Raw genomic sequence first — 27,105 nt, 5'->3', positions numbered from 1 at the left:
TTCTACCAACTCCAGCTGAATTAATAGCTAGCCCACCTTCTTCCACTCTACACCCAAAATTCAGCCTCTGTGCCAATGGCGTGTAATCAATTACATAGCATCATTGGTACAAGAAGATAACGCGACCGGTGCTGATTCGATTTGCATCCACCGGCACTAACCTCCTAGAGCGACCGAATTGCGTATGTCTGAAAGAAACAAAATAAAAACGTTTTCACGTCCCTCCCTATCGCATCACAAGACGAAAAAGGATGGAAATAAATATCGGCCAACACCAGGCAGCCAGCGAACCGAGCACTGTGCGTGTGAATGTAGCAAAAGCAACAAAAAAACATTCCTTCAATTCAATTCGCCGGCAAACAACCACGGCTAAGCTGTGCGTGTGTATGTAGCAAAAGCAACAAGAATATATTCCTTCAATTCACCGGCAAACAAGCACCAACCAAGCTGCCCGGCTTTAGCAGCTGTGTATATGTAGCGTGTGTATGTAATAGCAGGCAGTAAGCAAAGCACAGTTCTCATTCAATGGGTTTCCCGTTTCCTTCACTCCCGTTCCTTTTCCCGTTTCCATCGCAAGACAAATGAATACCTTGAAAGGAGGCCAAACGCCGGGAAGCCACTGTCGTGCGTCTCTTTTGTGATTGATCGGTGGCAGAATGCCTATGACAAATATCCCTCTTCCTGCATGAATCTCAAATAGTACACTGGTTAAGATGTCGGTCTGGCAAGAACAGTTGGTGATTTGAGTTCGATTCTCCCTACGAGCCCCTCTGGATTATATTTTTATTTTCTTGTTTCTGGGATGAATTATCCAATGGGAACGAAATCCCATAAAATGTTTTTCTTGTTTCGCTTGAATGTAGTGGTCATGCATCATTTTAGTTGGGAGCCGAGTCCTTATGCCAGTTACGGTTTTCAAACATATCGTCTTCGGCACAGTGCACATTTCAGGGCATTATCGGCACAGAGATTTGCTAAATAGGCATTGGATGTTTGCAACCTCTTCTATGGGTGTACCCCCTCCCCCCTACGTAACACATTCGTCTCAAAATTTCTAAGCAAAATCCACAAAGCGTAACAAACTGCTATACCCCCTCCCCCCCTTAAAGCGTTACGTAATATTTGAGTGGTCCCTTATATCAGATTCACCTGATAGCATGGATGGAAATAATCCTCAGATCGGCTTATCCAGTGAAACAGAGTGCATTTTTTTACGTCTGCTACCCCAATCTATGCGGGGAGAGATAAATCGCACTGAAATCAAGAGTGAGATTGTCAACACATAAGAGTGAGCGAGAGCATTCACATCCGCTGATGAAGAGAATTCCCTTCTCCAGAAAAATCTGTCGCGCATTGTGTTGAGGAGAAATCTGAGAGCTAACTCAGTTTATTCTTGGTACGTTCACGAGAAAAGATGCTGCTCTCCGAATCAAAGGTTTCACAGGTGTACTGATTTTCTAGAAGCCGTCCTGATCTTAATTGCAATTGATTTTGTAGTAAAAACAGTTTAACCTTTTAATCCAATGGTAATCTTCGTTTCAGATGATATTTGAACGGTGTTTTTCGGTATAAACTACAAGTCACCTAACTTCTGATCTCTTCTGTTCCATAAACTGTTGTGTATACTGCACCGCTATTTCGCCTCAATTTATGCAATCTTAGAAGAGCTGCATTTCATTTCCACCAATCTACTGGTGTCCCAAAAAATCCTGTTTTTGTTCTTCGCGGTGTCCTGATTTTTTGACGAAACCACTTGGCACCTCTTCTTCGAACACTACCTTTTGCAAGAAAAAACAATTTGAAACAGCTAACAGCAGTGGGCATGGTAGCGGAGGAAAAATTGTTGTTATTTTTTCTACGATGTGTAGTGGGAGTCTAAATTTTTTTTCTTCATTTACTCTGAGGTGTATGACTGAAACACAGGGCGCTCTTTGTTTATAATTCTCTATCTCCCACTCAGATGCGACTGTTCTCACACTTGCCGTCCGAGTCACTTACAGCTCGTGTAAACTCGGGTAACGAGTGGAGCACGATCAGCATAAGAGGATTACACTCGGAAGCCAAACTGAAAACAGTGTTGTTTGCTCCCGGCTCTTTGTTGTTTGAGAAGAGCCGACCAACCATGCCTGATAGCATACATCGATTTAGCCAAATTTCTTTACCAGGCATTTCTCATCACGATTTAATCTTTTCTTCATTGAATTTTCCAAAAGCTAATGAACCAGACTGTTACTGGTTTCGGGATTATAAAAACTTTGATGAAAGTGCTCTTTTCACAACTCTCTCTAATGTTGACTGGAATACCTTTCTAAGTATTGAAAATTCTGATATGCTTGTTGAGTTATTTAATAGCTTTCTGCTGAATATTCATGAAACTATATTTCCTCTCAAATTCAGGAAACATCGTAAGAATGTTTGGTTCTCTAATGACATAAATCATGCAATGATAAACAGGGACTTGGCATACAACACTTGGAAACATTCAAAGTCGGTTGAAGATAAAAATAAATATAAAATATTGCGAAATAAAGTTAATAATCTTATTTTAAAAGCAAAAATGACGCTTGATAAAAGACGATTTAACCTGGATGTTCCAGCAAAGACTTTCTGGAATAATTTAAAGTCTGATGATGTCTGATGAAACTACAGCCACAGAGAACAGACGTTGACACCCAAGAAATACGTTGAAAATTGACTTGAAACAGTGCCGTGTATTGCGCCGTTCAAAAGTTACAAATCAAATTTTCACAGTTCTCTTTGGTGTATTTGGAGACATCTGGTGACTAAGCTAAAAAGGAAAAATTGGTTAAAATGCTCGTTGGAAATTTTACACAAGTTTCGTGAAATAGCTTGTACGTCTGTTGTTCGTCAAGGAGAATTAGAGTGTACTGAGGATTTTACAGGCTGTTTGGGAGTCGGTAAACATTACCACACCAGTGATTGTGTTGTCTGCTTGTTCTAGTGCTTCTCTACTTGCTATTAGTTCTGCAGTCGCTATACTTAGTTCGATAGCTAGACTTACACGCAGCGAAAAGTAGTACCATTGAACTAAAAAAAATACATCTTTGATTCAAAAACCTTGTGTACATTGAAACAGAATCCAATTTCCTTGATTCAAGTAAATTTTATTGTCAATTGCATGATTTTACACTCTAATTCTCCTTGACTCCGATTTGAAGGAAAACAATTCAAAATGCGCCAAAACTGGGAAAACTCAAATTTTGATTAGGACGGCACAACTCAGAAATGAATTGTAGGAGTTTTCGCGAATTCTGAGTTGTTTTCAATCAGGCATTTTTAATGAGCGTCTGAACGGCCTGAGCCAAAACAACTCAAAATTTCTAAAATTTTGAAACGTTTTCGGAAGGGATTATATTTTTTTGAAAAATAAATTGAAATTACGAATGAAATAAAATACATAAAAAAATTTATTTCTCGTCGCATTTTTTTTCAACGAAGCTGGTGTGTGGCAATTAGCATATTCTGCTGTTGACGAGCAGCATATTGCCTTTATGCCCAGTCGAATTTTCCGATGGTCCAGTGTGGTCTGCTGCTCAGCACAATGTACACCCGGGCTATCTACTTGTGGTTTTTTTTTTACAAGATGGAAATTTGACTTCAAACTATAACAGCCGGGTGTTTGCTGCCGTGAGTGGGTTCGTCCCACTAAAACTACCTTGGGCTTCGTGTGCCAGATGTGCCCCTTGGTTTCACCCTATGATACTACATCAAGGGGTAGGCTGTGCTCATGCACTTATACATCTCACCCTTTTCCTCTTTCTCAATTTTCCCTCAATTTCTCCTTGATCATCGTTCTGCTTTATCCTTTTTCCTCCTTCTCCTTTTCCTCTATCGCCAACTTCAGACTGGTACGGAAGACCCCGAAACGTGTGCCCATGATGCCTCTAGATATGGTGGTCTCATATGCCAAATCGCCATTCCGCCATATTGAAAAAAGTTTTGACAGCTGGCTGTAGTGTTTACGAAAAAAGGGGTCCAGGGATGCCAGGTGTTAGAGATAAAAAATCAGATGGCAAAAAAGTGTGTATGTGCACAAGCCAATCGTAAACGAAAGATCAAAAGATTTAAAACCGTACTGGGGTTTAGTTTATTTTATTATATTTAAATTGAGTTTTCGGAAAAAAGCAATGATATGAGTATATTCAATGAATTAATTTGTATTCTAAACACTTTTTTATAATAAAATTTCAATACAGTTCGGTCTATCCGTATGTTCCGAAAAAGAAAATTTTTTCATTGACCTTTATGATAGAAAGGATCTTATTAAGGGTGGAACAAACAACCAAAACCCTAAACCGGATGTTGCTTGTTCCTTATTCTTGTTACCTTATCCAAAGAGCTATTTTGTTTCCCTCCAATCGAAAAGTGTTGGATGAAAATAAAAGTAAATCGGTTCTGCTAAAGGAATGCTATAAATTCTGCTATTGATAATTTTCATGATTAAATGATAAACGATTTTATGGTTCGAAATTTTATTTTCAAATAACTGTTGCATCATGTAAATAATGCTTAAGCCTTTTTCAATATTAACATATTCAGTTAATGTACCTTCACCACCACCCACGAGCAGCGCTGAGCTGGAGATTTGCTGCACTTGAGGATGACTAGCAATTGGACAGCATCACCTGCAGAATCCTTCAGGGGCTCAATCCATTCCGGACAATCAACAGTCTGCAGTGGATCGAACTGATTCCCCAACCCACTCATCGGACTTATCGTCATGCTGCTCAGGCGCCTAACGTTGCGCCTATTTTCCTATTTCAGCTCATCGGTCCCATCTTTCAAAAGTGCCAAAAACTTCATCTGATTTTCCCAAATGCTACCCATCAGATCCGGATTACTCGATTGGATCTTCTGGAGCAGCGATGGCAACAGACGGGGGTCCTCCTGAAGCAGCTTTTCATCTCGATGAAGATCGGATGTTCCTGCAGGAGGGCGCTTCTCGGACGATGGAATGTAACGCCTCGCCATGTTACCATCCGATTCGATGACTTTCTGCTGCTTCTAGATAGCTCTTGAAAGAAAAAAGTGTTGAATAAGCATAAATTTGTCATAAGTAATGCAAAATTAATGTTACTCACCGCTACCGACAAAGCTGGCACCGTCGTTTATAGGTCCAACTTCTTCCAGCTTTGCTTACCAGCCCGGAACTCAGCCGGAAGATTTTGTTTCGATTCTACACTCAGAAAAATACTATTATGTATGCCATAAGATTCTCTTATGAAGTGGCGCCATAAGAAAAATTAATGAAATTCATAAGATTGTCTTATGACGCGAATGAATTCTGAAGATGAACGCCTACTTCAATGAAAGGTTGTTGCTTTTCATAAGAGATTCTTATGGAAATAGTAAATCACTTTCTAATAAGAAAAATTCTAGATATTTCATGCTAAAACAATCACTTTATTGTTTGCCAAATTTGTTTAAAATTAAATCCTTAATGGTCACCATCAGCAGCGCATCAAGAGACGGCTCCATCAAAGTTTTTTTTTGCCGCATCTAAATCTTTGACCTTTCGTTTTTTGCCGATCAGCTTGCTGAAAAGTAAACAAATAATGTATTTTAGTTTACTAATATATTAGACGTTTACACAAAAAACATCAAATTGAACTTACCATTCCGGAGATAGCAATAACATTTAACATTGAAGGGAAATTATAATAACATGAACTGGCGATTGCTTCGTACAGTTAGATGATGAAAAAAACTGATGCAATGAATGAATGTGTTCATTATTTTTTCACAATGCCGTTTCTTCTATTTTTCATAAGAGCATCGTATGAAAATTGAAAGAATTTTATAAGACTCTTATGAAACATTATTTTACACTCTAAAAAGCGGTTCATAAGATGCATCTTATGAAAGTTATAATAAGAATTTGCCTGAGTGTATGAATTTTATTTGCAAAAATCAAGGCGAAATCTTTGTCTAAGCAATATCTTGGTGATTGGCAAAACTTCGTGTTTTACAAAAAATCAGAGCACCTGGCATCCCAGCCAGCCAGCAGCCAGCCGAACAGCCAGCTGTCAAATTTCGGCTCCTCCTCCGCATCCAACCCTCGTCTACTTTTTGCCAAAGAGAGACCACCATATCTAGAGGCATCATGCGTGTGCCGGTTAGGTAACGCTTTCATAATAACTCACGCCCGTCACAGCATCCACTATCCCGGGGACCTCGAAACGTGTGCCGGTTAGGTAACGCTTTCAAAGTAACTCGCGCCCGTCACAGCAACCACTTTCGCAGGATTTCTAACCACCAAGGCATGGCCGATTGAGAAACTACCCAGCTAGAATCCCGACACGACCACCCCGAATGGTATCTCCGCTTCCTTTTGCTGCAGGAAAGATCGTAGCTGAGTACGTGAGACCTTTTAAGGCCCACCACACGTATGAGTCCAGATTAGGATTATACCGCGCCCTAAGATCGCGTTGCTTTTGAATTGAAGTGTCATACGAGGCCCAAGACCTTCCATTAGCTTGTCAAATTTGGTTGACTATCTCGCTCTCTCCGTTCATCATCTTTCCTGATTCTTATCAGATCGCGCATGATTCACTTGTGGTTGTCCAGGGCTATGCTGCAGGGACTCGGGTTTGGTGGGCAGCACATTCACGCTGGTGCTGGTGGGAGATTATTCCGAGCTAGACTCATCATGGAGGGCATCCGGTGTGGCCTTTTGTTTAGCCGGTACTTCCGCCTATTCCAGTGGCGAAAAGTAACCTCGCACCCGGTGAAAACAAACCTAGAGGGGATTAAAATAATTAAATATTAATAAATAAAAACAAGTTTTAAAATTTTACCCGTCGCCGTCCGACCAACAACTTTTGTTTTCAAACGCTCTGAGTTGTTTTCATCTATTTTGCTCGAAAAAGTGTGCGTCTTTGCTAAGTCCCGGGATTTGGAACTCGCTAGATGAAAACAACTCAGAATTTTGAAGGTTTCTCACTCAGTTGTTTTTATCTTCATACACGGTGCGACTTCTGAACCAAAACAAATCAGTCTCTGAATAAATTGAAATTACCGTGTAGACTATTGAGAGAATCTTATTTGACAGGTAACAATTGGGATTGGGCCTGCTAAAAAAGATGCTCTTTACTCTTAAGCGGGCCACAGACTACACAACATTTGTACAAATGCGATGAAATTCGATGAAATTTTGTCGCTGTAAACACGATTTGCATAGTGTATGGCACTGCTTGAATGAGCGCCCAAACGGTTGGAGTAAAATCGGTCGGGATCGAAATATTTTGTACAAAACATCCTCCCAGCCGGGGTGGAGATGGTTTTTTTTGTTGCTGTTGCTGTTTTCGCTAGCAATCGTTTGTGTTCGCGTGAAAAATGTTTGTATAGTGTGTGGGCGAACATAGATCAAACAATCGTCGTGGAATCATCGAATTTGTACAGGCCATTTGTGTAGTCTATGGTCCGCTTTACACAGATTTCCATAAGAATGACAGCTAACCGGAGTGAAGGCTACTGCTTTCTTTGTTTAACACACGAGAAATCGTATACCCGGGTTGCGAGCGCGCCCATCGCCCATTCCGCACTCACTAACACCTTCACATTCATTATATAAACTATCATTTGCTAAAAGTTGAAAAGGGACTATACACGGAAAATAATAAAAAGGTAAAATTTACCGAGTTAGCAAAGGTGAACGCTCATGAAAGCCAAAAAGGTAACTTCTACCTCTTCGAGGTGAAACTCACCTCACAGTGAGGTAAAATTTACCTGAATCGAGGTTGGAAAAAAGGTACAATTCACCGAGAAAAAAGGTGAATCCAAAAAAGGTAAATCTTACCTCGTTGCGAGGTGAAGCTCACCTGAATTGAGCTCGATAAAAAAGTATAATTCACCTAGAAAAAAAGGTAAATCCAAATAAGGTAAAACTTACCTCGTAGCGAGGTGTAATTGACCTGGATTGAGCTAAACAAAACGGTACAATTCTTCTAAAAAAAAAGTAACTATTCGCCGAACCCGTTCATTGAGGTTAAGCTGTTTTGTCATTCTAGGAACAAGTTTTGCTTTGTGCCTAATATGTGAAAATCGGAATAGAATGGTGAGTGTTCTTAAATATCATTTAGTTGTGCTGGTTCTCGTCATAATACTATTGATTTTGTTTCAGATCGGCCCATAGAGCTTTGAGGTGTATTCCACGTCATCCTCCAGCCGGAAAAGCCGAACCTGACCGGATTAGTCGAACGGAGGAGGCCATGAATGTACGCAATGCAGGTGGATTCAGCGGCCATAGCGGCTCAGAAGAACGCGAAGCCGAATTACCAGTCCCTATTTATCTCCAATAATTATCATTTTTGAAAGAATTTTGTATTTTTTGAATTCTTATTGAAGAAAACAATCAAACCAACCAGCATTTACCATTTAAATCAGTAAATGGGAAAACGGTTTTATTTACTATTTTGCTAGGTGAATGCGAAAAAGGTAAAATTTACCTTTTTGCTAGGTAAATTGAAAAAAGGTAAGATTTACCTCGAAAGAGGGGTGGAAGAAATTCACCTCGCAAAAAGGTAAATTTTACCTTTTTTTTTATTTTCCGTTTATGAAAAAAGGACCAACATCAGAGTTCAGTTACTTCAAATTATTTCTACCAAAAAATCAACTATCATACGCACCGTTGCCGTCTTCAACAAACTGCGCAGATTGCACCTATTTAGACCCCCGTGCAAATAATTTGCGCGCAGTAAAATCTGCTCACAGACCTATACATAGACAATGACACATATCGATATTCTTTACATCTTCGGATAAAATTGAATTAAAAACAATTACGACTGGTGTGTCAGTAAAAATGGTCAGTGAATCCATAATTTTTTGGATAATTTTTCAGTAATTCGAAAAACGCCCGAATAATGCATGATTTATTTGTTCCACTTACATTCTTGTACCCGAATGTACAGAATGCATTCTGTTTTCTGTTCGTTTCTTTTTATTTGTTGATCGGTCAATTTTCGTTATTAAACTCCTTGGTTCGCATTTCATAATAATTTTCGCCAAAACAATAACGATTATGCCGTTTGGAAATGTGATTCGAAAATCAGAAGCGAGCAACGGCCCAATCTCTGTAGATCAATGTAGCTGGGAAAATTCCAAGTGTACTCGTACACATGTTTTGAAATAATCGTGTATTTGATGGTTAATTCACGGTTATTTGACGGTTAATTGACAGTCAAATGACAGTGGGAAGCAGCCTTGCCAGATCTACGGATTTCTCCGTAGTTCTACGGATGTTCAACATTCCTACGGAGCTACGGATCGATTCTCGAAATCTACGGATTTTCAGCATTTCCTACGGATTTTCGTAAAAATTCAAGGGATTCTGCGGATAACTGAAAATTCTACCTGACGACCAAAAAAAAAAAAAAAAAAGGTCCTCAAGTTTTATTTTGCCGAACTCAGTACATTTTCCGATTTCCCTAAAATCTACGGACTTGAGCGGTTTTCAATCTGGCAACGCTGGTGGGAAGTGTCAAATTTCTTTGTATTGGTGAGTTGTCAACCCTTCAATACATACCTTGCACTCATATATTGTCATATTATTTTTTTTCATGCCGGTATTGTACACATACAAATGAAGTATCCTTCAATAGAACACGAATTATAATTTTTAACGACTTTTCGTTTGATAGTGTTAGAAATCAAGCAATCATATTCATGCTTCCATCCAACCGCAGCCAGTCAGTTTATTTAGTACAGTTGAAGTAGCAGGATCGTCAGTCTCCTCACCGCTGCGACGGCTGCAACCAACCATTCGTTGTGCCATTTACGAGAAGCCCCAGAACAATGGCGAATGATCAATTGACAAAATCCTACTTCCATCAACATTTTACGGACCTGAACCACGAACTGCAACTGCAAACTACACCTACACTACAGGTAAGCTGAGTACACCTGCAATTCCTTTTTATTTACTTAAATGCTGTTTTTCCTTGCCTTCAGCTCCACGGCAGGCCGAGTTTCGGACGATCAACCTACTTCCGACGAAAAACAAAATTGAAGACACCTCCGTGCGCCGTTGTAGGTGGAAATCAAACTGGAGTGTGTGACGTTTTCCGGTTAATTCCAGAGTACATTCCTCGGTGCACTCCTGCGATCGATTCAGGTCTTTCGTCGGATCTGATCCAAAAAACTCGGGCGCCCGGTGAAATGGGACCACATCTATGTAATGGGAAAAATGTCTATGGAAGAGAAATGACTAAATTCAGACAGACGTGGCACGTCGTCGAACAGGCTCGCCGGCTAAAAAATGAATTCATAAATAAATTGTATTTCCATTATAGAAAAAAACGAGAAAAAGATAAATAAATTGAAAATTAGGATTATAAACATAAATTTTTTTTACAGAATTTTGAAAAAAATTTCCATTGAAAGCTAAATTGGAGTGGCACGCACACATGCAAACTAACACATTCTCGTATGCACTCACACATAAGCAAAAACCTATCACACAAATACTATCAAACCATGAAAACTGTCAACGAGAGCTGTCATTCTGAACCGGGAATTTCATTTCTACTGTATCGGTTGGGCCATTTTCCACTAGAAAACAATGGGATGGCTAGTAGGCGGCAAGTAGAATTCCTACTAATCTTTCTAGTGGTCCTACTATGCTTTTCATTGACCGGGGGCTGACTTGAAAAAACTGACACGGGTTGTCTATGTGTGCGTCAGTGCAAAAATATTTCTGCGTGGAAATTATTTGCACAGGAGTCTAAATAGGTGCAATTTCCGCAATATATTGAACCGAACTTTTTTCCCATAAAACCAATGTTCCAAATTTTTAAATCAAAAAATTATATTTGAATTCAAAGAATTTTTTTAACTCAGAATCAAAGTAAAAATTCTTTGATTTAGATGATTTATCTTTCGAACAAAAGTATTTTTTCGTCAAACAGTCGACACGTCTTCATAAACTTCTGTTTGCTGAACGGGTCGGCGAGAAGCTTTTCCGACAACCAGTCGGACCTATTTATTTTTTGCGGAATCTTCCTGCCGCGCATCCGCCAGACAGCACCGGAATCACAAGACGTACCCGGCGTAGGAAAGTTTCGACAGCTTTGAGAGGACAAACGAATGTGGATTGCTTGGTATAGGTCTTTCAAAATCAATTTAATTTAAAAAAACCGTCAACGTAATAAAATTTTTCAGGGCAACCGTTCATCCAACTAATTTGAAGAGATAACTGTACCGACTGTTCCGGTCCTCCGACCAAGCGGTTGCAATCCCTTCCGGTCCGGTCCAAGGAGACTCAACAAATGGTGCCGAAACCCTTTATCAGTTGTTCGGATGGAACTGTCTGACAACAAACATCGTCCAGTAAGTACTTTTCATGCAATGTATGCAAATAATTTTAATTTTTTTAATTGCATTATTTAGCTTAATGTCGTTTTTTGAAAGCTTCTTAACAATCCGTATTTTGTGTTCTCCCCTTTATTTACAGATGTACCGGTTCAAGAGCTCTTATCCTGTGGACAATCGATGATCTAAATAATGAACATGTACTTAGGGCTGTCCCAACGGTAGATGCAAAACACGGTTTTCGACCACGCTAAAACATTTCGGCTGGCACCGGTGGCGTAAATTGCTGTTTTAGCACAGTTTTCGATTTCAAAATTCCCAACAGTTATACGCCTTTGTTTCAAATTCATGCAAATTTGGAACAGGATTTCAAAATATACGACAGACCGATGTAGACGTTTGGGGTTCACGGTGAGAAAATTTTAGCCAATGGTGATTATTTTCACACATGTTTGGGTAGCATTGGGTGTAATAATTGTTTCTTTTTGAGAAATTATTTGAATGTTTTTTCCCTCCAAAACCGGTCAATACGTAACAAATAATTGAGAAAACATGTTAACAAAAAACCGTTTTAAGTATAAAAAATTTATTTCACACTATTCTTGACTTTATATTTTAATAAATAGCTTTTGGCCTCAACGAATTAGTGAGCCCAGTCAGCGTTTCTCGAGTTCAAACGTTATATGAATAAGAAAAGGAAAATAACAGAAGCATCCTAATGAAATTAACGCAAAACGACAATAAACATTAAAAAAAATAAAAAATTTGAATATCAGTGTAATGACCGATTTTTGTCAAAAGTTGTTAACAATATTTATAATCTACACGAAAAATATCCCAAGTAACCAAAAGTTCCATAGAATGGTCTCTTAGAAGCTTACTCAGCCCTGATTGAAGGCTTTATAGCGTTCTACTCAGCTGAAATTTTAAGTTCTTATTGATTCTTTCAAGTTCTATAAACAAAGCTGAGTAGAAGGCTATTCAGCTTCAAATGAAACTTTAAAAAAAATCTTGCAAAAATAAAGCGCTCTAAAGTCGTTTTATAGTTTTAATTATGATTATCTTTAATATTTATATTTGTTTCTATTTTCAACAATTTTAAACTTACTTGAAAAATTTTCCTGCATGGAGATTTGAACCTGAACCTGTGGAATGAAAGCTGAGCACGTTACCTTTGAACCATGGCCGTTTTCTGACTCAATGGTATTTAAAACATCTATTTGAAATAATTTACGGGTTATCCTTTTAAAAGTAGGCCGGATGAAAAATAGTATTGCGGTTACTGGGAAAATTTCTAATCGCGCGACGGTAGCCTTCCGTGCGGTAGGCTAGCCGGAGCAGTAAACACAGATAAAAAAATAACTCTTACTCACTAATTTCATTGAAAAGTTAAGAAGTAAATTCTTGAATCAATCTTCAAATCATTATTTTGCAAGAGAGGACAAAACATGAAGTCATCGGAATGAAATATTGGCCCTTATTCTGCGCCGCGAGTGACGTGACAGTTGGCGAGTCACCCCACCGTCACTCGACTCTTGTCACCTTATTCCGATAGTCGGTTTAAGTGAGGTGACAGCAAGGTGAGAGCAAGTGACAGATACTCATTCCGAGCTGAGTGACTGGATGAACCCATCTAGAAAAATGGCGAAATTTGCTCTGATTGTGTTGTGCCGGTGCTTACGATTCGAGTTTTGAAAATTGAACTTAAAATAAACGAGTGAAAATTGTGCCCCGTCCTGGACAATTATCGGATTGTACGGTGTTAGCAAGCTGGTCAATAAGAAAAAAAGGACGAATTTGGCTACAAAAGTGGAAATTTCAGACACCCCAAGCAACCAGAATTCCCTTAAAAAGGTTCCATAGAAGCTTAATCAGCTCTCGTTTGTGTCTGAAGAGAATGCTAATCAGCCCAAAATTTAAGTTCTTAAAGCTACTTTCAAGTTCGTTTAGGTGGCTGTAGAGAACGCTATTCAGCTTCTAAGAGAATGTCAAGAAACTTCTACGCGCAAAAAAAAAAAATCCAATTGACAGATTGCTCTGACAACCACATGCCAGATTGCTAGGTTGCCGGTCTACCATGGTCTATCTCATTGATTTTAATTATATTGTTTTGATTACAAAAGCTGCTTAAACGCCTAGAGAATTGAACCGCTGCTCTTTAGGTTGCAATGAAACTCACCAGCCTCTCGACCAATCCAGCAATAGCTAATTGCCACTGTAATGATTAGTATTTAAACTTAATGTCATTTGAGATGATTGAGTGGGTTGGTCAATAGAAGGTACCTTATTTCGTTCAAAGGACTTTCAGTACACAATATGAATCATAACAAAAATTCGCATCATCAAAAATTTATTCGAATATCTTATTTAACATTCATAAGAAAAATTCGAAAAAATCTTGAATTCCATTTGTAAATATCAGTACAGATCCCGAATAGAAAAACATTGTGAAAAGACCATGAATTTCATTTTCACGCAACCTTGAATATTATGGTTAACACTATGCGAATCATGATACATGAAACCATGGATTAACTGTCAAATTCATATTTTTCGACACTGAAATTTATGGTTTTGGCAAAATTTACCATGAAAAAAGGGGGTTGTTAAGCAACTTAACAATGAAAAAATCAACTTTTTTCCATACATTCTGAAACACAAAACTACGAATTGTATGGTTTTTACATCGTCTAATTTTTTAAAGGAAGACTGTGAAACTCATTGTTTTTCAAGGGATTTTCATTGTTTTAACAACAATGGACATCATTGTGTATTCACAGTGCATAAAAATATTTGGGACCGTAAATTTTCATGGTTCTATTATAGTTTTTATTATTTCTTTCATAAGTATATATTAAATTAAAACGCTTTTTTGTGTTTTGTTTACTTTATTTATCAAACATCATTATAAAACAAACGTTTATGCTATTAATGTACAGAAAAAAAACTTACTTTTTTACTTTCACTATCACTTGTTCACTCACTCATTAAAAACACTCATTAAATCACGTACTACTAGGTCATTTCTTCGTGACGGTTCCAGAAGCTGGAGGCACGATTGATTTTCTCGGCTGTTCTTTGAAAAGCACTCCATGTTTTTGTGTAATTCCTGAAAGAGAATTGTTATCCTTCATTACTATAGCCATAAGATTTAAAAAAAATCTCACCTGAACTATTGCCAGTACTATCATGGTAACGGGTGATCAATGGGAGCTATTTCTTCCAGCCAGAGAATGCTCTGACCGTCAATTTCTACGGCAAACCGGCCAGTTGAAATTAACCACGTTCTGTACTTGTTTTGTTTTTCCGAACAAAATGGCGCGCTTCATAAGTCACTGCACGAAAAAATGGAATTGTATAAAAAGAGCAGAAATTAACCAATGTTCGATATCGTTTGGATTTTAATTCTACCATAAAGTACGCAGTAACAATAATAATCACCAGAAAATTAATGTGATACTGTGCTTCTGACATTTTCGAGCACTATGAAGTATTTTGTATCAACGATATACTTCACGGTGACTTTAAATACTATTGTGGTTTCAAAATCTAATGTAGTTGACAGAGATTTAGACATTACAATGAAGTTTATTGTTAAGTTGAATATTGTTGTTCGGTTATATTAATACCATGGTCTTGGCTATTCGGGATATAAACAAAACTAATACCATGACAAGAAATTGACAGACATTTTTGACATGTCGCTTAGAATACCCATATAGGTTCTTTGAAACACCTTCAAGTATCTTAATGGTGCGCTTTAGAATGTTACCCGAACGTTATCGACCTTCTTGAAAAACATTTTTGACATGTCGCTTAGATTTCCCATATAGGTTCTTTAAAATACCTTCAAGTCTCTTAATGGTGCGTTTTGGAATTTTACGCGAACGTTATCGACCTTCTTGAAAGAAGTTCCATTAAAAGCGCTTAGAAGTTCCGTTATCGATAGTTTAACCTTTCAAAGGGCGATGGAAGTTCCTGAGTAACTTTTACGCGACAAGAGTCACCTGAAGTTCCCGTAATACATTTTTTCAGCCAAATGTGAACTTCGGAGTTCGGAGTTAAGTAAAAACGCGACTTTTGGTTGCTTGGGACAGCATCAAACTGGAGCAACAAAATCTCGAACAGCATGCAGGGCGACTGCTGTTTCACAAAGCGGTTCGCAAAAAGGCTTCCGAGTATCTGCGACAACCTAAGCAGCTATTTCAGGTTGGAAAAATAAGTTGCTTCTTTTAATCTCACCATTTCTAACTTCTGTCTACCTATTTTAGGTTTTAGGTTTAGGCACAGAGAACAGACGTACAAGCTAGCCCACGAAACTTGTGTAAAAATCCCAACACCCTTTTTGAACTAATTTTTGTTTTTTGGTTGCGATTACGCCTTTTCGAAAACTGGGCACTTAAAAGATGATTTGTAACTCTTGAACGGCGCAATAGATGACACTGTTTGCAGTCAATTTCTAACGTATTTTTGGTGATAGCATTTGAAATTTTACACACTTTTTTGACGGTTTTTTGTTCGAGCTTGTACGTCTGTTTTCTGTGGTTTAGGTGCTGCGGCCAGCTTGGGGCGAAAATCAGCGAGGACAAGTGCTGATGGAATAAATCGACGCGGTTCTAGAGTCGGTGGTGTCGATTATCGTTTCCAATCCGCTGGAACGGGGCGAAGCAATGCGACCAGGTAAAGGAAGTCTTCCGCGGAGTCGATCAGCTAAAGGCTAATGTACAAGCTGTACCGTCTGTTGCACGACGTCCTCCAGGATACAAACAGTGAGCTGCTCGGAACGTACACGGACGAAAATACCAGCTACGCCCGGGAGGATGCCATGAAGTGTATCGTGATGGCCCTCGCCGATCCGAACACATTCCTGCTGGATCCGTTGCTGTCGCTGAAGCCGGTCCGGTTCCTCGAGCCGATTCAAAATCTGCTATCGGCGTTTGTGTTCGAGAAGCTATTTACAGTTTCTTCTAAATTTTTGTTTTATTTTAAATTCAAAAAAGTTTTGAGATACGTGTTAAAAAAGTTACGACTACTTAATAAAAAGCGGGGTATCGACTTTTCGAAAGTGTTCACAATTTCGAATTATTAAAAGTTTATAAATTGTATACAAAATCATAAAAACTAATAAATTTATTTTTCCCTAAAGATGTTTTAAAATTTCAATCTCAATGTATGTACCTACTTTTTTTTGTAATTAAACCGGGCCCGGATGGACCTGAAAACTCGCACCGTGTACATCTCCTCCTGCCCTCAGTGGCAACAGTTAAGATTGCATGCCAAGGAAGATTTGGTAGCCAAAATCCCTTAGATAAAACCAACTCTTTTAAACTCCAACCCTTCTCGTAAAAAGAAATCATCGTTGTTTTTACAAATTTATTAATAAATTAAGCTAAAAACATGCTAGGTAAAATATTTTGATTGAATTTTAACAACTAACAACTCCGCTTTCTGTAATTTTTCATTCCATTTTAATCTCGTCACCACCTGAAAAGGTACCGACAATTGTCACCTAAAATCGTCACCCGAATGCGACGATTCTCACCCACGGTGACTACCAGAATAGGGTAAGAACTCACAAAGTTCATCCGAAGTGACGTTCCTCACCTAAACCGACTACTGGAATAGTGTGACTTGGGTGAGTCGACTATCGTCACGTCACTCGCGGCGCAGAATAAGGGCCATTATTATTCTTAGTATTCGTTGAGATTGAATTAATTACGAGCGTTAAAATCCCAGACAAAACAAAAAACAATCTACATTATTGAAAAAACACTATTTTTCCATAGCCTGAGAATTAACGAATTAATATGCTGGTCGAATTCAATTATGTTGTCGTTAAAATGTAACAAATCGTATATGAGAAGTTAAAAAAAGGAGTTGTGTACGGTGAATAATCTATTATAGGAAATAATACCATTCGCATCGCAAAAAATTGGACTGCGCACTCATAACAGCGAAATTTGTGCGATCTGTCAAATCAGTATAAAATCTGACGGTTTTCTACACGCTAACCGCTTTTCAGTTAAACTTTATACGGATAACTCCGACTGCAAAACATAGCACGAAATCCAACATTCAATGAATAGAGTTGTTTTTGACATTTCTTACGCACACTTGCTGAGCGTGTACAGATGAGACGGGACAATTAACCTCAAAAACTCTAGGTACAAAAAAAAAAGGGCAGCCGGTCGAAACACGTTGTCGTTTTTTAGGTTAATTGTCCCAAAACTGAAAAGTGTTGGTGAAACAACCAGCATAATATCACGAACACTACCAGCGGCAAATAGGACTATGATCGCTACCATGTCGTCGAACTCTAAACTTATTTAAACAACTACAGGTTTTCATTTTTTTTTTCGTTAATTTGTCCGCTGATTGACCCCATCGCAAACAGGTTTTTTTTTATTATTCATTTTTCCGTGATTTTAACCGCTGATTGACCAAGCTCAAGGCAAACACAATTTTTTGTTTTAAAACAATAGATAATCCGATAATAATATTTGGTATACATGTTTGTTTGACAACTTTTTATTAAATCATCTTTCAATGTTTTCCGCTTGTTCATCCGATTTAATTTCAGTCGATAAATAATCCCTATGTAGAACAATGCTCATTTTTTTCTTGAATACTGTAATTTTTTTTACAGTGGTACCCTACGGGAGCCCAAATCAGCTATCGCAGAAATAGAAAAAAAGAGTGGATCAGCAATAAACAATCAGCTTCTAAAAGTAAAAACAAAAGTTGTGAAAGCTGCCGTACGAAATAAATTATCCTTGCCATCAATTTTGCATACCATGAATTGATAATCTCCGTGTGAGTCGTATCCGCAACATTTAAATTTGAACGTAAGTGCACGAACTGAATTCTTTTTTGTGACAATTGTATCTCATTGTATAATGTTTATTTGCAGTTCGAAAAAGGAACATACCTACAAAATATGTGGACCGTGAACAAGCCGCTGCAATTTCTGTTACAATACAATCCAATTTTAAAGAACTGCAGAAACAGAGTCTACAGGAGGAAGTTGTAATTTGTTTTTAGTTTTTTTTTAAATATTTTCCTAAATTAAAACACATTTTATGTACATTTTAGATTGGCTGATACCAGAAAACAAAATTTAAGAAAATTATCAAAATTGTTCGATTTTTACGGAAAATCGTCGCATTCAACATGGAAAAATAATGAGCTAAATCGACCCACATTTCCTAAGGATCCATCGATCCGTCGAAATAATCTGCCTTTGATGTTTGTTCGAATGGTACTGGATGTGTAGTTAATGTTGCTGTGAGAGTTACATTCATTGAAAAGGGAAATAAGAAGAATCGGAATAACTATGTTTTTACTAATGCGGAAAACGTAAAAAACTATGAAATGTAGTCTGATAGTGAATATTTATATGTGATTCGAATTTATAACGTAATAATATACAATCTCTGATTAATATGCATTTCCCAAATAATTTTAACTTTATTTATGTTTCTCCCTCCACTTATTTTTGTCCAATTCACCATCGACGTAGGGATAAAGCAACTTTTTTGGGAAAACTTCTGAATGAACATGATAGATCGAACTGTTGCCAATTAAGAAAGGTTCTTTGATGTTCCAAAACTAAAGGGTTTGCGTTTGACAACTCTGGTTCAAGGAAAGCTGGTGCTGAAATTTAACTTTCAATTAATAAAATATTCTCCTAATATTATTTTCTTATGTACTTACTTATGTAATGTTCTTTCCTCATTCCATTTTTTTTCCAATAGCCGGCGACGGTAATAAATTTTCTTAGAGAATGTAAACAAACTATTTGAAAATTTTGACATAACTCAATTCGCATTGAAGTTCCGCATGGAACCAAAAAGTTCGTGAGAAGTTCAACTTGGAAGCAAAAAGTTCGTAAGGAGTTCCACATGGAATCAAATAGTTCGCAAGAAGTTCGTAACGAAGCACGATAAGCCGAATTGATATCAGGAGATTTTAAGGTACTTAGAACGCACAAATATGTTATATGCTTCTAGTTCAGACTTTTTATGTTCGTTCAGAAGTCCAAATAAAGCACTTAGGGAAAACGGATTTTATTTCTTTCGAGTACCTTTTACTCAGCGAAATGTGAACTTAAAACGTACAAGATTAAGTAGCTATGTGAATTTTGGTTACTTGGGATATCATATTTCACGGTTTTAATATAAAAACCGTGAAATATGATATATTGTTCGATAACATTGACTAAACTGACATGATTCTTAGAAAAAATTCCTTTCAATTTCTGGCCAAAAAAGCCGTCTGCTACATTACAACCCCAAAATGAGTCAATTTTTATAAGAAAAATGTTTTTTTTTTGTTTCAATTAAGCTTTTTTTCTCGCTGCGTATCGTATTTTTGGCTTTTTAAGCTTCGTTCAATCATAGATAAAAATCGGTTTCAACTGGTTTCTGCCAACTGGTAGTTGTTCAATGAGCCAATGTTTTGGTCGAAACTAGTCAGGTCGTTGTCAATGAAGCAAGTTGAAACTAATCAAAATAGTCAAAACCGATCCAGCTCGACAGGGGGTTTCGTTACGGCCTGGAAGAAATCGGTCGAAGTCAATTGGAAAAAGAAATGGTATTCAATCGTCAATCCATTTCCACTTGTTTCGAACGAACTTCATTAAAAAGACTTTAAGTTAATGAAATCCTGGTAGAAAAATGACGGTGAAAACTCAAAACTTAGCAATTTTTCAATTAAAATGAGTTTTTTCTTCTCAATTATTGAGTGTCTGCAATAAAAGTGTACTCGTTTTAAATTTGATATCACACCGGTGGGGAGCGCGTGTTTTAGCCGATTCCAAAATTTAAAATTTTGCTAAAACTGGTATACCTAAAACTAATATTTAGACCTGAACCGTTGCAGGTGCTCTTAAAGGGAAATAAAATGTTTTAACCATGAGAGCACCTGCAACGGTTCAGGCGTAAATATTGGTTTTAAGTATACCAGTTTTAGCAAAATATGAAATTTTAGGGCTGTCCCAACGGTAGGCGCAAAACACGGTTTTCGACCACGCTAAAACATTCCGGCTGGCACCGGTGGCGTAAATTGCTGTTTTAGCACAGTTATCGATTTCAAAATTCCCAACAGTTATACGCCTTTGTTCCAAATTCAAGCAACTTTGGAACAGGATTTCAAGATATACGACAGACCGATTTAGACGTTTGGGGCTCATGGTGAGAAAATTTTAGCCAATGATGATTATTTTCACACATGTTTGGGTAGCATTGGGTGTAATAATTGTTTCTTTTTGAGAAGTTTTTGAATGTTTTTTCTCGCCAAAACCGGTCAATACGTAACACAAATTGAGAAAACATGTTAACAAAATCCATGTATCATGTATAAATAATTTATGTCAAACTATTCTTGACTTCATATTTCAATAAATAGCTCTTGGCCTCAACGAATTAGTGAGCCCAGTCAGCGTTTCTCGAGTTCAAACGTTATATGAACTTTCATTTTCAATAACAGAAACATTCTAATGAAATTAATGCAAAACAACAATAAACTTTAAAAAAAAATTGAAAAAATTGAATATCCGTGTAATGACCGGTTTTTGTCAAAAGTTGTTAACAATATTTATAATCCATCATATTTCACCATTTTAACACTAGAAAGACCGCACCAGTCAAAATGACTGGTGGGACACTTTGTTTGTTGAATATCTTTTAAACACTACGCTCTAAAAATTCGCAAAAAATACCACTTTTCATGAATTTTGAATCTCTACAAAACTGTGTATTTTTTATTTTTCTAGCTCTTTTAATAAGCGAGAAAAATTTCGCCATGGACACTCGGACCGTGACCAGTCAAAATGACTGGTAAAATTCACAAACCTATAACTCAAACAAGATAAATTTTTTTCGCTTGCTTTTGGTTTTATTTGAAATCTACATTCAAGACAAAGAGCCTTAGTTGATTTATGGTGGGCAGGAGTGTGTCATTAGCTATGACATTATTGATTTTCGATGCGAAGTCATGGAAATTTGCAGAAAAAGTTCTAGGATCGACCACTGTGTGGCGCTTCAAGCACTTGACTCCCAATTTTTTTGGTCTGTTTTGTTGCTCAACTATAATCGAACTTTCTGTCGAAATTTGGCGAAATTTCATCAAGATTTGTTAAAGTTATGTAAGTTTTTATTCATGTCCATTCGAATAATCGAGTAATTTTAGGTGATAAATATGATTTATACTGAACTAGTATGAGTAAAATAATTATGAATTGTATACTGATTTATTCAAATTTGAAGACCTTATGTCTATGAAACTGAACAATTTAAATGATTTTTTTTATATTTGATTATTCTTCATACGTTGGTTATCCACCATGGGTGCACGGATTCACCGCAGTTTCTGCCCAAGTATGTATTCACATGCATTCTTAGATTATTAGGTTCGACAAATTTCCAATTCAAGTTCCCTTACAGGTATTCCGGCACCCGTGTATAAAGCTGGCAACTGATTGAACATTCTTATTATAAGAGGAAACACATCTTACCTGTCGGCAACTTACGGGGTTTGAACCCTAGAGTTTTCTTGCCGATACCGGGAATCGAACCCAGTACACCGGCGTACCTAGACTAGACTCACGCCAGTCTATCTGATAGACCACATCGGCGCTAAGATTTTTCAACATGGGTGCACGGAATGGCTGTAAATTCGCCGTTGATAATTATATAGAAATAGATAGTTTTCAACTTGCTTCAGAACACAAAATATTTTTGAGTTAGATATGATAGGCATTTGAAATGCAACATTAGTCAATCGAAAAACTTTTAAGGAAAAACAAATCAATGTGTACATTTGACCATGTTGATTCATTATTTACATTTCCACTGTTTTCCGTCGCACGACATAACTTGATGCATATAATTCCGAAAATTCACTCGATCCATAATTACCGTTTTCCAATTTCTTGGATGTTGATCAGATCTTATCAGATAAATATACGATGGCAAAAACCTGTTTTTTAATAATAAATAAATAAATTTATTATTTCAAGATATAATTGAAATATTTCTTTTCCAGGAATGAAAAAACGGAGCTTAAAATAAAAATCTTTTTTTAAATAATTATGTCTCAACATGAAAGACATGCTTTCGACTTTGGTTTAGTTAAGATTTGTAAAAATGCTTTTAAAAATTGCAAAAAGTCCAATATTTGATTAAAACGCGGTGAATCCGTGCACCCATAGTGAAAAACCATGTATATAACAAAAATTTTCATTTGAATCTTTATTTCTTTTATTCTTTACCTTTAACATGCAAAATAATTGATTTTGGATGAATGGCGGTGAATCCGTGCACCCATGGTGAACTGCTCTGCTTATATAAAAAATATGCTTCAAAACCTACAATATCAGGTATAATTTATATGCATCGGGCTGAAAAACTTCAGAGCGATGGATGCTAGAAAACATCTACTTAAACAAAACTGAAGTGAAACCGTGCACCCATGATCAATAACCATAGCCATCTAACATGTTTTTATTATTAGATTGATAATGTGTTTCAATTTTTTGATAATTATTTGACATATTCATTTTATGACATACACGCATTCGTCAACTATGCCAAACTGAGGTGATTCCGGACACCCATGGGGAAAAAATATTTCAATTTTATAACAAAAATGTTATCGAATTAATAACAAAATAATTTCAAAAGAAAATTTTTAAAAATATTTTGATAGAAAAAATTTCCCCTTTACCAGTCATTTTGACTGGTCACGGTCCGAATAGGTATATTCAATTTGCCGGTCCTTCTAGTGTTAATATAAAAACCATGAAATATGATATATTGTTCGATAACGTTGACTAAACTGACATGATTCTTAAAAAAAATTCCTTTCAATTTCTGGCTAAAAAGCCGTCTGCTACATTACAAACTATTGATAATCATGAAAATTCTACTTAAGAATACATAAAAGGAGCATGTTTGTCAATCTATTTAGTTTGCCCAAACAAAAGCACAAATATGTTTAATGAATTTTTACCTATAAACAAGAACTGGTAAACTAAATTAATATTTGGAATCAAAACCCCAAAATGAGTCAATTTTTAAAAGAAAAAGGTTTTTTTTTGTTTCAATTAAGCTTTTTTTCTCGCTGCATATAGGCATTTTGGCTTTTTAAGCTTCGTTCAATCATAGATAAAAATCGGTTTCAACTGGTTTCTGCCAACTGGTAGTTGTTCAATGAGCCAAAGTTTTGGTCGAAACTAGTCAGGTCGTTGTCAATGAAGCAAGCTGAAACTAGTCAAAATAGTCAAAAAAGACAAAGCTCGACATGGGGGTTCTTACGGCCTGGAAGAAATCGGTCGAAGTCAATTGGAAAAAGAAAGGTATTCAATCGTCAATCCATTTCTACTTGTTTCGAACAAACTTTATTAAAAAGACTTTAAGTTAATGAAATCCTGGTACAATTAAGACGGTGTAAAACTCAAAACTTAGCAATTTTTCAATTAAAATAAGTTTTTTCTTTTCAATTATTGAGTGTCTGCAATAAAAGTGTACCCGTTTTAAATTTGCTATCACACCGGTGGGGAGCGCGTGTTTTAGCCGATTCCAAAATTTAAAATTTGGCTAGAACTGGTATACCTAAAACCAATATTTAGACCTGAACCGTTGCAGGTGCTCTTAGAATCGGCTAAAACACCCACTCCCCACCGGTGTAGGAGCAATTTAAAACGGGAACACTTTCATTGCAGACACTCAATAATTGAGAAGAAAAAACCCATTTTATAAGAAAAATTGCATAAGTTATGAGTTTCACGGTTAATTGTCTTAAAATTAATTCTACGAATATTCTTTTTGACACAACAATGATTTCAACTATTCTACCAGGATTTCATTAATTTAAAAGCAAAAATGACTACACAACGAGGAAAAAAGGTCAATTGGTCTTAAATTAATTCAATCAAATTGCTTTGAATCAATGGAATAAAGTTTTGTTAAAATGATTTTTTTTTTCAAGTTATTGCTGACATTGGAAAGGAAACGAGACATATTTATCCCAAAGTCAAAGGAAATTTTCCCTTGATTTGTCGACATTTTTGTTTGACAAAAACTTGTTTCACTATTTGCAAATTTATGTATGGATACAGAAAAATATGCTGATATTGACGAAAACTCCGAGCAATCCATACGAAACTAAAAATCTCTCAATATTCACAATAACAATAAACATTTATTTTACCTCATCGAAAAAGTATTAAAATTTTCTTTTCGTTTATTTTCTTTCAAATTTTAGAACGCTGACTGGATTAACAAATTCGTCGAGCCCTAATGAATAGCTTCTTATTTATTTATAAAATCGAGAATAATCTCTATTAACATCTATTATTTATACTTGATATGGTTTTTATTAACATCTATTCTCAATTTATGTTACGTATAGGGTGGTTGAAGCGAAAAAAACATTCAAATAATATCTAGAAAAGAAATTATTATCACACCCAATGTTACCCAAACATGTGTGAAAGAAATCATTGTTGGCTAAAATTTTCTCAAGGTGAACTAAATCGGTCTGTCGTATAATTTGAAATCCTGTTCCAAATTTGCATGAATTTGAAACAAAGGCGTATAACTGTTGGGAATTTTGAAATCGAAAACTGTGCTAAAACAGCAATTTACGCCACCGGTGCCAGTCAAAATGTTTTAGCGTGGTCGAAAACCGTGTTTTGCATCTACCGTTGGGACAGCCCTAATTGGTTTCTTTTTATTTCCAATAGGATGAAAATTAATATGTAGTACTAGAATTTTAAGGAACAATAAATAAAACTGAAAAACAAATGCTTTTAAATTGAAACCCAAATACCGTTGGAATAAAGGAAAATTTCATAAAATTAAACGTTAAGGTTTTTGAATCAAAAGCATTTAATTATTTGAAACAGAGAAAAAGTTTTGATTCAAAAGAAAGCATTTCTTCGAAACAAAAGAAAATGCATTTGAATCAAAGGTATTATTTTTATCTGTCCCAAAATCAAAGGAAAAAAATCCTTTGTTTTTGCGGCACTTTTCTTTGAAACTTATTTCTATTTTTCTGCGTGCATGCTTATCTTGGTGCCGGAAGTTGCATCATAAATTCCTATTCCACATTTATTTGTTCTAATTGAAGCATCCGTGTACCATTGATCGAGGTGGCTGTAGTGATTACCCAACAAACATTTTTGCTGCACAAGGAGAACATATCGCTGAAAAATTGCTGAACTAAAACTACTAAGCCGGAGAAACCATTTATTTGATTTGCAAGATTTAGTAATCCTACTTCAGCGAATTCCAACACTGTTGTTCAATGATCGATGGATTTGCTGAAAGTGCGCGATAAGAAGGTTCTTTTATTGACATTCACAGCCCTTGTTCAGATTGTCTGTTTCTTGCCATAAGCTGTCAACTGTTCAGCCAGAAGTTCTCAGTTGTTCAGATGTTTACATTTTGAGTTGTTATTTTTTGGTCGAAAAGCTGATTAAAAAGAAACTATAATAATGAAGAGAAATGTCGAGTACAAGAAATTCAAAAAAAGTGGATCTTTCTTTCGCCAAAAACAAGATAAACGAGCAGCATATGAAGAAAAGTTGAGAAACTTTTTGACACTTTTCGTGAGTACAGAAAACGGTAAGTTGAATTGATTTAAATGAATGATAACAATTACTAATTTACTGAACTTTTGAAAACAGAACCACCGTTGTCACCAAAAACACAGCAAGGCGAAAACGAATACCCCGATTGTGAGTACTGCCCGAGCAGACTTTTATGGCAAATTAATACTTAATTTTGCTATCATGCCTTGAAAGGAAAATTTGGTATCATTTTGCCCGAATAAAGGTGGTACAATGCCAAAATTTGGGTCTCACTTTTCATATATGAATACCTCCATAATCCCAAGTGTAGGTTTCACTGAAACCTCAATGATGCCTTGTTTAGCAACATTTCCAAACGAGTTTTGAGGGCATAATGATGCCTCTTTAGGGCATAATTTACGGCTAAAATTTGGCATCGTTGTGCTTTCAAAAAGGATAGTTAAACAAGGTATCAAAATGGTGCTTCCTGTGAAACCAAAATTTGGTTGAACTGTGCTGTTCGTATAAAAATGAGCGCCAAATTTGGTCATTGTAACACAATTTTCCGAAAAAAATTATACCTAATTTCGCAAAACAGGCATGATAGCTAAAGAACTGATACCAATGGTTCACTCCAACTGGCTGCACATATGGTTGCATAGATAAAGGCGATTTTGACACCTGCACGTCAGCATTTCAAAGTGGTGGAAACATTCATGACAAGTTTTACTGTATTGTTGAATTATCTGGAACGAAATAGTTATTTTTATTTAAAATAAATCCAAAAGATGGTTTTATTTTTCAAGGCGTGATAGAAATTTTTTGCTATAATATTGCCTTAAAAATATGCTCGGATATATGTTATGTTATGTTATGAATTTGGCAATGTACATAACATGAATATCGCCTCCAATATTCAATACATACGTGACGTGAAGGCGATTTTCACCCTGAACATTACCATCCTACCATGTTTAACTTCGGGTAATAAAAATCGCCTTCATTTATGCAATCACAAGTGGTGATTATATTCAAAATACATGGCAAAATGCATATTACATGATAATTTGCGCCTTTTTTTATACTAAGGGATAAATCATCGTAAGGGATGAAAATCCCGGAAAAAAAAATTATACTACGAATGAATGTAGATGGAAAAACACTTGCTTGGTCCGTTTGTTACCTCAGAAATAATAAGAGCA

At 36.5% G+C, this 27,105-nt stretch overlaps 2 protein-coding genes and 3 long non-coding RNA genes across 5 annotated transcripts in view; 3 read left to right on the top strand and 2 right to left on the bottom strand.

Annotated features, from left to right (window-relative positions):
• The window catches only part of LOC129738536 (protein 60A-like), a 276,432-nt gene that overhangs the window by 105,961 nt on the left and 143,366 nt on the right, over positions 1–27,105 (bottom strand). The window lies entirely within an intron of this gene.
• LOC129738545 (uncharacterized) lies at positions 3,411–5,906 on the bottom strand. Its single transcript, XR_008735542.1, has 2 exons — positions 5,103–5,906; positions 3,411–5,035 (listed from the first exon to the last, which is right to left on the bottom strand). It is a non-coding gene; the product is annotated as an uncharacterized LOC129738545 (long non-coding RNA).
• On the top strand, positions 9,672–10,384 carry LOC129738538 (uncharacterized). Its single transcript, XM_055729758.1, has 2 exons — positions 9,672–9,909; positions 9,973–10,384. Exons 1-2 carry the CDS (start codon positions 9,817–9,819, stop codon positions 10,336–10,338), a joined length of 459 nt encoding a protein of 152 aa, XP_055585733.1. The 5' UTR covers positions 9,672–9,816; the 3' UTR covers positions 10,339–10,384.
• On the top strand, positions 10,916–12,056 carry LOC129738544 (uncharacterized). The gene is made up of 3 exons (XR_008735541.1): positions 10,916–11,120; positions 11,182–11,349; positions 11,474–12,056. It is a non-coding gene; the product is annotated as an uncharacterized LOC129738544 (long non-coding RNA).
• On the top strand, positions 17,990–19,113 carry LOC129738540 (uncharacterized). Its single transcript, XR_008735538.1, has 3 exons — positions 17,990–18,176; positions 18,242–18,357; positions 18,424–19,113. It is a non-coding gene; the product is annotated as an uncharacterized LOC129738540 (long non-coding RNA).

The sequence above is a fragment of the Uranotaenia lowii genome, chromosome 1 (assembly GCF_029784155.1).
Source record: "Uranotaenia lowii strain MFRU-FL chromosome 1, ASM2978415v1, whole genome shotgun sequence".
NCBI lineage: Eukaryota > Metazoa > Arthropoda > Insecta > Diptera > Culicidae > Uranotaenia > Uranotaenia lowii.
This window is presented reverse-complemented; position numbering and strand designations above follow the sequence as displayed.

Excerpts from the sequence above, each read along its gene's own strand:
- LOC129738538 (XM_055729758.1), top strand. The coding sequence starts at position 9,817 with ATGGCGAATGATCAATTGACAAAATCCTACTTCCATCAACATTTTACG. Across the intron at positions 9,910-9,972 it reads AAACTACACCTACACTACAG|CTCCACGGCAGGCCGAGTTT; the intron begins GTAAGCTGAGTA and ends CCTTGCCTTCAG.